This window comes from Pieris rapae, chromosome 22 (assembly GCF_905147795.1).
Source record: "Pieris rapae chromosome 22, ilPieRapa1.1, whole genome shotgun sequence".
NCBI classification, from domain to species: domain Eukaryota; kingdom Metazoa; phylum Arthropoda; class Insecta; order Lepidoptera; family Pieridae; genus Pieris; species Pieris rapae.
In genome coordinates this window covers 3,748,998-3,763,407 of record NC_059530.1, presented here as the reverse complement: position 1 = coordinate 3,763,407, position 14,410 = coordinate 3,748,998, and the positions used below count along the sequence as shown (strand labels likewise).

General features: G+C 32.1%; 1 protein-coding gene across 1 annotated transcript in view; it reads left to right on the top strand.

The window, feature by feature from the left end:
* Nucleotides 1-1,079: 1,079 nt before the first annotated feature.
* Nucleotides 1,080-14,410, top strand: part of LOC110997024 (gamma-tubulin complex component 2) — a 37,943-nt gene continuing 24,612 nt past the window's right edge. The window contains exons 1-12 of the mRNA XM_022264962.2: nt 1,080-1,240; nt 1,315-1,482; nt 1,588-1,732; nt 1,942-2,128; nt 3,833-4,128; nt 5,399-5,527; nt 5,822-5,995; nt 6,649-6,826; nt 7,956-8,244; nt 9,352-9,467; nt 11,102-11,273; nt 13,985-14,153. Coding sequence (XP_022120654.2) covers nt 1,203-1,240; nt 1,315-1,482; nt 1,588-1,732; nt 1,942-2,128; nt 3,833-4,128; nt 5,399-5,527; nt 5,822-5,995; nt 6,649-6,826; nt 7,956-8,244; nt 9,352-9,467; nt 11,102-11,273; nt 13,985-14,153 — 2,061 coding nt within the window. The 5' untranslated portion in view covers nt 1,080-1,202. The remainder of the gene's footprint in view (nt 1,241-1,314; nt 1,483-1,587; nt 1,733-1,941; nt 2,129-3,832; nt 4,129-5,398; nt 5,528-5,821; nt 5,996-6,648; nt 6,827-7,955; nt 8,245-9,351; nt 9,468-11,101; nt 11,274-13,984; nt 14,154-14,410) is intronic.

The window sequence follows — 14,410 nt, the reverse complement described above, 5'->3', positions numbered from 1 at the left end:
AAAAAGTGAAAACTAATTAGTTGTTGAAATGTTAAATATATTATTTAATAATTTAAATAATATGTTTTTAGATACACTCAAACTTCTCTTAGTGCATAAAAATCTTTATAGACTTGGTCTTTAGCGCGGTTCACTTCCATGATTAGTTTAAAAGTTTATTTTGGAAGTGTAAAGTAATATGGTTGTGATATTAATTTAGATATTCACATGACATTTTTGTGTCAGGATATTGCAGTCGGCCTGATAGTTTTCACTCGACCACACTGTATCTCCTTTTTTGATAAAAAATTAAGTACAACTTAATTTCCTCTGACGTAAACTGCAATGACATAATAGTAGCTACTAGTAGCTACTATAATGTATACTACGTGAACTGTAATATATACTACGTAAACTGTAATATATACTACGTAAACTGTAATATATACTACGTAAACTGCAATGACATAATAGTAGCTCCTAGTAGTAGTATTATGTCATTGCAGTTTACGTTTACTTCAAGCAACAATCTTGAAATAAGAATTGGATGAGATTCAGACACTAGCCTTAGAGCCTAAGCCTGAAGCCAGTATGTCAAAAATCTCTTGGAGTCTTAATTCATGCTAAATGTTGTTTCTGAATAAAGATAAAATATCACCCTAAATCAATCAAGCCAAGATGAATAGTTTTAGTGAATCACAATAGGACCAAATAAATTTGTTAATCATTATTTAATGTCATTTGTTAGATTAACTAAAGGAAAAGCTTGATCTGAAAGACCTAAAGAAAAAGTGAGAAAAATCAATCGTCACCCCGTGTGATTTTACATTAAGAGCCAAATATCTTTTAAGATAATTGGGTAAATGAGACATTCTTCTTATGCATTATAAGGGTGATAAGGATCAAGACCAATATAATTCTTAAATTGCTATTTTAGGGCTTTTTTATTTTAAGTTTTCTATGCTTTAGGTTTTTTGTTTTAGCAAAATCTATTTTAATTGTCAGTTTGAGTTGTCACTCTTAAAGTTGTATTAAATGTCATTATGAATATGTCAATATAATAATATATATGTCAGTCATTAGTCTGTACTCTGTCTGTCTGTAGTCAAAGCGTTTTAAATTTGAAAAACTTGAACTTGACTTACGTTTTACCGAAAAGGTTCAATAATAAACTTAAAAATACGGCACCGATGACGAAAAATTAATTAGTTTCTGGTGATAAAATGCAAAGTACAATAAAAGAGATTTTGGACTCTTTAGGGTATGCATTTCAATGCATTTTGATAACAACGTTGTATTGTATTTGTAAATAAATTATTGCCTCCTTTATTTCAGGTGTAATTTAGAAGTAGATACGGTATCAAACTATTTACTAAATGATCCAAATTACGGCATCAACGTTATTTCAAGCAAACAAGCAAATGAATATGCACAAAGGCTGGCACTAAAAGCTTCCAACTCAAAAGTATTTTTAAAAAAATATGAAGAACTTAGAAACCGCAAGTCAGTTAGCTTTTATTATTCAAGCTTTACACTATATTAATATACATTTTACAATAACTTTCAGACGACGAACTATATTAATATACATTTTACAATAACTTTCAGTGTTGAAAATTTGTCCAACATAATAGTAACATGCTACAAATTAGTGTGCGATGACAAAAAAATTAAAACATCAAAACCAAAAGTTGCCCCTAAACCAGCAATAGGGGACAATAAACATCAAATTACCAAAGATGATTTACCCCAGGTAATTGCATTTTTATTATATATAATAATTTTATAATTATCTCACTTCAACATTGTAATATTTGTTTCTTTTATTATGCTGTATGTGCCTTCCAACCCTGACAGAAATTGGGACTAAAACATGTTAGTTCCCTTAAAATATTAACCTTCACTGCACAAGCAAGTGTTGTGCATATAAAGTTGTTATTCATTTACAAATCAAACTTTCAGATAAAGGATAAACTCCTAAAAGCTGTTGATGAAAGTAAAAAGCTTGTCATGAAGTCATTTGAAGAAAAGGAGGTTAAGCTTATGCCAAATTGGTTTAATAGTTTAGATTTGCCTAATTGGCAAAAAGAACATCCTTTTATGTCTTGGGACTTCCCAAAAGAGCCTTTACCTATTGTAGCCTCATTGGGTAAGAAATTAATGTACATTTTCAATCCAAAGTATTCATAGAAATAAATCAGTCTAATTGCATCATTAATCAAAGCCTTTTTTATTTTTTAACAAATTGTATTTACACTGTGAAGAAAAGACTGATGCATCTTAGGGCATGCAACTTATTGTAGTCTGTTCTTAAAGTTTATACAGATTTTACTTATTTAAGCCAATAAGATACCTCAATTAAGTTTATACTGGTTTTCTATTTAGCAACATTGGTAAATAGCACAAAATTGATTTAAAAAATTACCATAAATCTGTTATTGTATTACCTTATACAATGGTACTTTGATGTACATGTGCCATAATATATGAATGTATGCAGCTGAGCAAACATCAAACAACGAGATCAAAATTTGAGATTCAAGGAATAGCACTCTACACTAACAGTTTCTCTTACCTCAGTCTGTAAGCTTATTTTCTGTTACTGCCTTAAAAAAATTTAGTTGCCTTTTGTTTGTTTACAAATAGAATAGATTTTGATTAAATTATTTATTATTTATTAATCCTTTATTGCCTTATACAAAAACACACATAACAAAAAAATAAAAAATAAAAAAAACAGTAACAAAAGATATAAGGCAAAGGGCGGCCTTATCGCTTACAAGCGATTTCTTCCAGGCAACCCTAATGAGAAACACAACGTTAAAGAAAAACCATCAGAGGGTAGAGTACAAAAAAAATCAATTAACAAAAGCAACAAAAAAACAAAAAAACTAAAAACTTAAACTTAGAACATGCGTTACTATAACTAATTGAATATAATAAAACAAAATCAAAGAAAAAATAGCAATAATAATAAATAAAAATAATTATAGACAAAAATTTAAAAGCAAATAAAAAGGTTAACCTATAAAAATAAATATATATAAGCAGAACTAATTATGAGGTAGAAAGAAAATGATCAAAAAGAAGCTTTTTAAATACATTTAAAGATTGCGCTCGTCTAATATCGATTGGTAGGGAATTCCATAGCAGGATACTCTGCACAGTAAAGGAGGAGTGATAGAATTCAGTTTTATGCGTAGGAGTTTCAAGAATTAGGTTGTCTAAGGAACGTAAGTCAAAACTGCCGCCGGAGAGGAAAATAAAATTTTGCTTTAAGTAACTAGGGGTTTTGGGATTAAAAAGAATATTAAAGAGAAGTTGTAAAATGCGCATCTTACGCCGCAATCGAATGGGTAGCCAATTGAGCTTTCTTCGGAACTCCGAAATATGGTCAAATTTACGGAGTCCAAAAATGAATCTGATGCAAACATTTTGTAAGCGCTCTAACTTATCAAGCTGCAACTCAGTTAAATCAGGATAACATACATCAGCATAATCAAGAATAGAAAGTAAAAGAGAGTGAGCAAGAGAAATTTTAGTTGAGATAGGCAAAAAATTGCGTAACCTATTAAGTGCGTGGGAAGAAGAAAAAATCCTCCTGCTCAGTTCATTTATTTTAATGAATGTGTGAAATTATTTTCATATTTAAAATAACTTAACAAAACCAATTGAATACTGGAATGGATTATTAGCATTTAAATTATTTTCCATGGGGAAAATTATACATTGGCCACTAGGCCAACACTGCTCGACTTTATTTAAAAAAGTATAATATTGGTTGTGTTAAGGTTTTAATGTCTAGATTTTTCAAGATATTTTAACTTCATGAACCAGAAATTTTTTGTTTCAGCTGGTATACCAGTCCTCTCTCAAGAGAACATCATAATTGATGAACTTCTCTATGTATTTACTGGTGTTCCCGGGAATTTCATAGTCCATAAACCAGTGAAAGATGTGTATGAACCGAGACAATTTATAATATCTGAAGATTTGGACGATGCGTTGAAGCAGATAGTTCAGCAGATGTTACCAGTCGCATCAAATTACTCTATTGTGAGAAGATTCATTGAGAACTGTGATATGTGGTCTGGGCAGGTCCTCCATGCACTAGTTGCTGCTATAGAGATTCTGTTAAAGGATTATTATGTGAGTATTTTGTTGAATTTTAAATAAATAAATAATAAATCAGTGGTGCTACAACCTCTTCAGGTCTTGGCTTCAGATTTCTGAATCTATTTCATGATCATTTTTTAATCTAATAGGTAAGTAGGTGATCAGTCTCCGGTGCCTGAAACACATCGTCGACTTTTTGGGTCTATGACATGTCGGTTTCCTTACATTTTCCTTCACCCTTCGAGCAAATGGGCACATGGAAAGAAAGTCCATTAGTGTACACCTAGGGTAATTCAATACAGCTGTTTTATAAATTATTTTGAAAATTGGATTGATTTACTCCAGTTTAAACAATTTGTATGACTCAAAACTTAGCGATTAAAAAGAGTTGCGGAGAGTTTCTTGCCAGTTTATTGCCCCCTCTACGCCCTTCACTTACGAACTGTTATAAATGTAAATTTAGAATTCAACTTCTTTTCTGACGCTAATAAGTATACTTGTTTAACTACATGAATAAAGTTATTTTGAAAGTCAAAATAACTTTAAGAAGACTAAGAATTAACTTATTTTGGTAACTCAATAGTAATAAAATTATTATTATTAATTAGGTAAACAGCTAGTGTAATATGCTAAGCTAATCTAAGAAATGATTGCTGTGTTGGTCATGTACTGATTAAGGGCTCTAAGAAGCCATTAAAGTATTACGTAAGCTTTACTACAATTTATCCTGCCCCCTTTTTTTTTACATTGGGGAAATGCTTTGCATACCCCATAAGCTATGTGGGACTCGCACTAAAACCCCAAGGTGCCACCAACTTATGCGGGATGCTGTAACAGCAGAGCCTTATCCGCTTTCCGACATGCTGCTAAAGTTAGCAGAGTTCTCAAAAATTATAGTATAAACTTGTATTAATATTTTGAAATAATCCTCAAAACTGCATTTGAAACATAGACAAAATCTACGTATGTGTGGGTATAATATTTATGAAAAATAAATAATTACTGTAGACGTATTTACCAAATAAGAAAATCCAAATAAAATGGGTGAAAATATTTATTTATTTATTTATTTACACTTCGTTGCTAAAGAAACACGACTAACACAATATATATAAATTACAAGGGATGCAACGGGCGGCCTTATCGCTAACAAGCGATCTCTTCCAGGCAACCCTAGTAAGAAAAGAAATAAATAAAAAAAAAATAAAAAAAATATATCATATTAAAAAGATTTCTTAATATACTAGGAGACATTGAATAATTAATTATTATACACATTAAATGATGTCTATTCATATTTCAGACAATGATAGCACAACTAGAGACAGAACACATGGCCGGTGGTCTGACCCTGCAGAAGTTATGGTATTTTGTTTTGCCGACCATGCATACCATGCAAGTTCTAGCATCTATTGTGACCAACATTGGCAAGGTATTCCCTAAGCATTCTTTATTTCTGAAATATTTCATTGATTCATATCAAAACTTGATTTAATATGTATCTATATTTAATTTTATACATTCCTATTAAACACTAAAAATAGAAATACATACAGAAATGATTAATTTAATATTTGATTAGTTTAATTTATCAGTTGCTAATTCTTCAGTTTTTTTTTTAAATAAAATTGAGCGAATTGGCAAGGCTCATCTTATGAAGTGAAACCTCCGCCCATGGGCACTTACAGTTATAAATATTAAGCTGTTCTTAAAAAAAATGTTTTAGAGCGAACTCCGCGGTGGCGCAGTATTAACAGTACTCCATGAGAAGACGAGTACATTAATGGGCGATGCCCGTGCGCAAGAAATAGCACTTTTCCTTACGGAACGCGCTTGTCGCCCTTACCTCGATATATTGGATAGATGGATACATAAGGGCAGTGTTAACGATCCATTCCATGTAAGTATTTTTTTTAATTGTATAAACCCTCAAATCTGATAAAAGCCAAGTGGCTGATTGCTGATGGAAAAAAACATTGTATAAACCCTTTTAATAATCTAATATAAATTCGTGTTTATATTCATGAAATAAAATTTTCTTTTTTATATTGTAATATATGTACAAGCATGGACTGCCTTTGTAAGGGGTTGGGATGGGACTAGAGAGGAGAAGAAAAGAATCGTCAACGACCCGTTACTGTCCGGGCAGGTGGGGTCTCTGCATCTTCTACCGCATTTATCATGGAGGTTCAGAGGAGTTGTTCGGTCTAATACTGCTGAGTTTTATTATCGGGCGTCGAGGCAGAATAAAAAATACCACTCGTATCACGTCGAGGTGATACGAGGTGATACGAGGTTTCACATAGGCAAAAACTTTTGCCTCGCTGGTGCGAGGCAAAAGTTTTTGCCTATGTGAAACCAGCTGCCGACTGAATTATTTCCGAAACATTTTGACTTAATGTCCTTCAAGAAAAGTGCTTACTTATAGAAAGGGCGGCAACACAATTGCGATCCTTCTGGCAATGTGATTGTCCATGGGCTTAATCTTCTAATCACTTAATATTAAGTTAATATAATATTTATTATCATTAAGTAAATTAATATTTATTTCAGGAATTCATGATCGAAGACAATGAATTGATAAACAAAGAAGAGTTACCTCTGGACTACTCTGCTGATTACTGGGAGAAGAGATATAGCAGTCAGAGAGATAGAGTTCCAAAGTTTCTTGACAAGTTTACTGATATCATTCTACGGACGGGAAAATACCTAAATGTTATCAGCCAATGCGGTAAGCATAAGCCTTCTAACTCTGGGTTTCCATACGGAAATCGATAAAGTAACACAATTAGATGATGTACTTAAATTCACTTTAAATAAAATTATTTTCATAAATAATAATGTAAAAGTAAATTACCAATTCGACTTAAGACCTTCAAGAAAAGAGCGTTCCAATTCTTAAAAGGCCGGCATCGCACTAGCGAGCCCTCTGGCATTGAGAGTGTCCATGGGCGGCGGTATCATTTAACATCAGGTGAGCCTCCTGCCCGTTTGCCCCCCTGTTCTAAAAAAAAATTGACGTTTCCAGTTCTTCTCTCTCCTCTCTTCTTCAATCGTGGTTGGACTAGACAGTTTTCTAGATTAGTTTTCTAGATTAGATCTAGATAGATAAGGCATCATCACTTTGGTCACACAAAGGGCGACGAGAATCTAAAAAATCCCGTTTACATTTTTTTTTATATTGGGGGGGGGGTAAACGAGCTTGCGGGACGCCCAAAAAGGGCAGTCATCGCAACACACATTTTTAGTGTATACGTGACCGGCCTTTAAGGAGTACGCTCGAATTTTGAATAGTTGGAGGTCGTATCTCTCGTAGAAGACCCCCATCGGTGGTCTATTCCACAGTTCGCAACGCAGAATTAGCAGCGCTGTGGAACCAGCCTATTCAGCATAATTCTGAGCAAATAATAGCACACACGCATTACACACTACTTACGTTCTTTAAAAAAAAAATTATCTTTAATTTTTTTTATTATTATTGTTATTTTGTATGTTTCTGTGAAATGAAATGAAATACGTTTATTTGAAACATAAAATCATTATGGTATCACTAAGTCCACGTCATTAAATTCGAGCCTATTGGCATCCCTACTCATCGGCAAAGACAGAGGGTGTTGGCCGAGAGAAAAAGCCGGCGTAAAAAACTCTCGGTAAGAGTACCGAGAGCTTTTAGAATTGTTTGATGATTTCCTTTTTTTAAAAAGAGTTTTAAAAAAAGCAAATCATCAAACAAAAATTCTACAATATTTAAAACAAATATAGCAAATGAATTAGAAGTGTGTGTGTATTGTTTATTATAAATGTTGTGTCTATGCTGAAGCATGTTATCATAATCTTTTAGTGATATTTTATTTAAACAGGAAAGTCAATAACAAAAACGAATACAGAAGAGATTAAATACTCTCTGCGCGAACAAAACTATGGAGCGATCATACAACGGGCGTATTCGTACGCTAGCAAATCCCTAATGGAGCTACTTCTGAAGGAATACGATCTCATGGGGAGATTGAAATCTGTGAAAAATTACTTTTTAATGAGCCAAGGAGACTTTATTGTCCAGTTCATGGATGCAACAGAGCAAGAGTTGTCGAAGAAGATTGACGACATTATACCATCGAAGTTGGAGTCGTTGCTTGGACTGTGTTTGCGGTATGTATTAAACCTATGTGGGTAGGGCTTCGTTCATTACGTAAGCATTTTGGGGGGAAGCATATTGTTATATTGTTTGTATGTATGTCAATAAATTTATTGTAAAGTAATAGAAAATGATTTATTGTAAATTTGTTAGTAAATAAAAAAATATTCACAAAGTTTGGAACAGTCTTAAGTTTCATAAAAACCGAGTATTTGGGCTGTTATGTAGTTACATAGGTAAATTTTCTTTAAATCTTAACATATATAAACCTGTCACGATGTTTGTCCGCGATGATGATGACCCCTAAACTACTTAACCGATTTTAAATTAAATTGGCACACCGTGAGCATTCTGGTCCAACTTAAGATATAGGATAGCTTAGATCTTTAATTATAGTCGCAATTTTATTTTATTGCAAATTATTTTGTTATTATTTGACACAACTCCAACAAATGGCGCTGTGTTAAAATCACCAACGTTTCACATAAGTTCTCCAACCGTTTCCCTTGAATAGTTTACTTCTATGTAATATAACAAAAACAGCAACGCTTGGCCGAGTCTGCTAGTATTATATAAATTTACAACCACATCTAAGTGTATGTAATAGACTATAATATCTTCCTGCGGGGATGACCAGTTTTTAGCGAGTAGAATTTTATACCATTTCTTTGGCTTTAACCACGATGTTTGTTGGTAGCGAAAGAATATAGCCTTCTTCGGAAAATAGACTCTAATAATATTTTTTCATTAGCATCTGTTTTATATGAGCAGGTATAGCTAATATCACATAACTCTCCGAATACCCGAGATTAGCTCAACCAAAAAACCTTTATCACTTCATATAGCCATTTTTTTTATAGAACAAGGGGCAAACGGGCAGGAGGCTCACCTGATGTTAAGTGATACCGCCGCCCATGGACACTCGATGCTACAGGGCTCGCGAGTGCGTTACCGGCCTTTTAAGAATTTGTAGAAAGGGCTAAAAATCTCATGTTTAAAAATAAATTAAGTACTCCAACTTTAAACAATACTATAAGTATTGTTTGTGATATTAAATCAATACATAGATAATAAAGATAATAGATTTGAGAAATTTTAAGTAAAGTTACTAAAAATTCCAGGTTATCATCAGCCCGTCATGATCCATACAATGAGGATATGCGAGTGGAGTTATCGCCGTATGATCTCCAGTTCCAGATGTTCAAAATATTGTCCATTGAAACTGAAGAAGAGAATGGTATGTATATAACTTCAGCAATTAAAATATTCTGGTCAATGACTTTGTATGAAGCTTTTAAATATTAGCAATAAGCTATTCGACAGGATTTTAAAAACCATTGCAAATTATTTATTAGTGACTATAGAATCTATACGAACATTTTTTTAATTTTTAAGTTTTTATGAATATAAATTTACATAATTTTATGAACCAAAACGATTTTCGCGGCCATATGGCACGCACCAGTACCTTCGACATACTTGTAAATATGTAAACTAGGTATTTTCGGGTATAATTCATTCGTAAATTGCATTTAACATATATTATATTTCAGTTACTCAAATTTAGTTAACGTTTCATTTTAAAGTTCATCGGAATTAACCAAAAAACTATTCGACGGTATGAAACATAAAGTATTTTAATTGTAATATGTATAAAATGGCTTTTAAAAGCATTATTAGTAAAATGAATTGTAAGAAATCATTAATTTATGAAAAATCCATACTTAAAAATATTTGTTTTATACGCCTCAGTCCACAAAGTTGTAGCCACTTTAGACCAGACAACTCAAATGGACGATGATGCAGAATGCTTCTAATTTATATCTATCTATCTATCTAATCCTTTTACCTACTGTATCGGGTTATTTTTCTGGCCGACTGATTTTGATAGAAATATAATGTATGTGTAATCGTGTAATTTGTTTTTACGTGTTTACAGGCACGCTACAGAATTTTATCTGGTGCGATGCCATTTTAAAAGGGTTTTGGGTTTCTTCTTTTCTTTATAAGGGTTTTTAAAGTCTTTAATTTGATTTTTTAAGGCTATACATAATTACTACATAGTATAAAACAAAGTCGCTTTCACTGTCCCTATGTCCCTTTGTATGCTTAAATCTTTGAAACTACGCAACGGATTTTGATGCGGTTTTTTTAATAGATAGTGATTCAAGAGGAAGGTTTATATGTAGTATTGTCTTTTATTAACATAACTTTTACACATTTAAAGAGAAACACAATAATACATAACTATAATCCGTTAAAAAGTGTTTTTCTTTAAAAGGTTTATATGTATAATAACATCCATTAAATAGTGGAGAAGTACTGTTATTTTTGAGGTTTCTAATGTGATGTCGTAAATAATTTAATTTTTTTCGCTTACATTGCAAACGCAGGCTGAACCCTACGAGTTTTATCAAAATAATGTACTAAGTATTGTACACATTGAAAAGGTCTACAGAAAAGTCCCTGATGGTATATGTCTATCTCTTATGGATAACCCACAATAACTTTTTTGTCATTTACTTTTTACGACAAATAATGGCTAATTTTCGAAGCGATTTTAACCAATACAGCATTAATCCTTAACCAATTAAATACCTTGAATACATTGTTCATTTAATATAGATCTATACAGCCAATTACAGCTTATTTAGCAGCGATCGAACGCGTATATTATCGAAGCTTTCCAGCGACGGAAATAACAATACATAATAAAAACCTGCTTTTCATCAGCATTACAACCGTGCGAAGCTGGGGCGGGTTAATAATATAATAACAATTTAATTTTAAAATCATGCTAAATATTTGCAAACACATTTCATATATATGGTATATAAAAACCTTACTTGACTAGTTTTGTTTTTATTTCAGAGTACAAGCAGAACAAAGACTGTCCTCCCCTCACGGGTATAGAAACTTTCTCGTTCGGTATGGAGGTGAAATGGCCGGTTTCTCTCATAATTAACCACAAAGCCATCGCCTGCTACCAGATGATATTCAGACATCTCTTCTTCTGCAAACACGTGGAAAGACTGCTTTGTCGGTTAGTATAACGAATTTTCTACGTCTTTTAAGTTTGGAACGTACAAAATACGTATTTATTTATTTAAGTATTCCTACAGCTAATACATTAAACAATAACCAAACAATTACATTACACACAAAAGCCAAAACGGAATACACATATAAACAGAAACATAACATAACAGTTTTACAAAGCACAGAATCGAGATCGGTAAATCAAAACATATATTCAACATGAAACAACAAACAAAGCCATTATTGGTAAAAGTTACCTGAATTTTTTAAAATATTTTTTTAAGAATTTTTTAGTCACATTAAATATATCGATTTGCTGGTAATTTATGTTGTAATCTGTAGGTATGCGATACATAACCGAGTTTCGTAAATAGTTGGTCTTAGAACGAGGAATCTCGAATAATTGGATTTGCCTTGTATTGGGTGATGAAGGGGTCTTAAATAGTAAAAGCGATAACAAGTCAGGGCAGTCAATAAAACCATTGCAAATAGCATGTAAAAATATAAGGTCGCATTGTTTACGTCTACATTCAAGGGATTCAATACCAAAGTACTTGCAGGAATCCAAGTAGCTACTAAACTTTTGGAAATCCTTAAAACTTAAAAACTTAAGGAACTTTTTTTGAATGTTTTCTATTGCTTCAATGTATTTCTTGTAACTGGGGGACCAAACAGTGCTTGCATATTCTAGTGTACTCCTAACAAAAGCAAAGTATAGACATTTTATGTATACGTTATCATGCACGTAATCAAGTCCAGTTTTTTTTAATAGGTATCTTTTCTTAACTATTGACTTAAACCGAGATAAAAGAGCCTCTGGTATTTTCTTAAAGGAAAGTATCTATATATATACGCACAATGTCAATACTCGGAACAAACGCAGGCTGCAATTTCCCCGTACTAGACTATGTAAAGTTAGTAATTCTTTTTTGGGAAAAGGGATAGTCTTCTTTAATAAAATCCCAGAGGCTCTTTTATCTCTGCCTTTTAATAAATTTAAGAAATGTATTAAAGAAAAGCTGTGTAAAAAGGCTTACTATAAAGTTATTGATTATCTAGTTGATAAAAGGGCCTGGGACTAATGCTAGGCAGGCTACCTCTAATTAATTTGATATATTTGTTTTAAATATTGTTTGATGATTTGCTTTTTTAAAAGAGTACCGAGAGTTTTTTTCGCCGGCTTTTTCTCTCGGCCAACACCCTCTGTCTTTGCCGATGAGTAGGGATGCCAACAGGCTCGAATTGATTGTCGTGGAATAAGTGATACCATAATGATTTTATGTTCCAAAATAAACGTATTTTATTTTATTTTTATTTCCCTTTTCCAAAAAAGAATTACTAACTTTAGGTAGGTCTTGTACGTGGAAATTGCTTTGAATAAATCTGCCCCTGGTAGATATATCGTCACTTTAAACAAATTTGTAGATGCCTACATATATGGCGCAATCGTTCTTACATTGCATTTATTATCTAGGTTAAGTCAATGCCCTGTAAGCATTTACATTATATTTAAAATGAATAAAATAAGGAGTCGTTTTCCAAGGCATGTCCGAGATGGTTGTTTAATTATATTATTTAATGTGTAAAGAACTTTATTTCTCATTACAAAACGGAAATATTTTATTTAAATGAGAAACTTAATATTAATATGTATTTACTAGCGGATCCGACAGACGTTGTCCTGTCTACAATTTCAAAATTTTATTGACATCTTTAATTTCAAAATTTCAATTTTTAATAAGCCATTTTGATGAAAATTATTATTCAGATGTTATGACAATATCTAACGATCCAGCACATGGTCACACACGATATAACACAATGATAACAAAACTTTTTTTAAATTTCGGGACAGACTAAAATTAAAATTCGAATATTATTTAAAATTTGACACTGCGATGGTAGCGCCGTCTGTCGGATCCAATGTAAAACATTCCAAAATCAACAACAACTAATAAATTGAAAATTAATTAAAAAAACATTGTCCAGCGGACAAAATTGTGAATCTAAACCATTCCCAGATCCCCTTGAACACACACAAAAAATTTCGTGAAATCTATAAGAAAAATCGGTCCAGTCGTTTAGGAGGAGTTCAGTCACATACACACACACACAAGAAATATATATATTAAGATTATATACGAGCGAGATACACGTCGCCATTAGCCGTAACAATTTTAGTCAGCTATGTTCATTCTAACATATTGTATTATTTCTCCTTCACATATTGTTATGTGTGTACACATACGATACCCCACAAATTATTATTATTATTATTTTTTCCATTATATATGCTAAAACAAAAAAATGTGTAAAGCAAACAATTCATAAATTTTTAAGTACTTTGAGCTATGATGAAACTGAAATTCTACTAGAAGTAATAAAATAATAATTTTCACATAATATGTTCTTGTCATGTCAAACACCCTTTAACACTCACTAACACACGCATGCGTACCCTTCCCCACTATCACACACAAATACACACACACTCACATACACAATCCCTTACAAACTTCCTTTTTGTTATGTATAATATGACTTTCTATGGAATCGAAGCCTGGTTATCCATATCACAGGTTCTTACCTAGTTTGGAAACCTGTCTCCCAATACTGTCACTATATTATGAATTATTATTGTTAATGTTTAAGGGAGAAAAATTAATAAATAATTATTATTATTAAATTTTCCTATCTTTACATATTATATTCCAGGGTGTGGCTGTACAACAAAGTGGTGAAGAGATTCTCAGAAGCCCGCTTGTACGCGGACGCGTTCGCACTTCGCCAGCGTATGTTGAGTTGCGTACAACACTTGCAGTACTACATGTGCGTGGAAGTTATCGAGCCATCCTGGTGTCATCTCATTCAGAGCCTGGATAGTGTGAGTATTATATTAAGTAGGGTTTAACAACATAACTAAAAATTAAAATTAAGTTTTTTTATATTTTTGATTGCATGCATTTATTTAACGAAATTAAAAATCGCATTTATATCTAAGTTCGTACTATGTATAGTTCTGAAAATGATTATGTGTGAGGCAGTATTTGCCATATAATTATTATAGATATCGTTATATTTATTAAATGTACGTATAATATTTTTTAGAAATATTGAACAAATTACTGATTGTTTAATTGT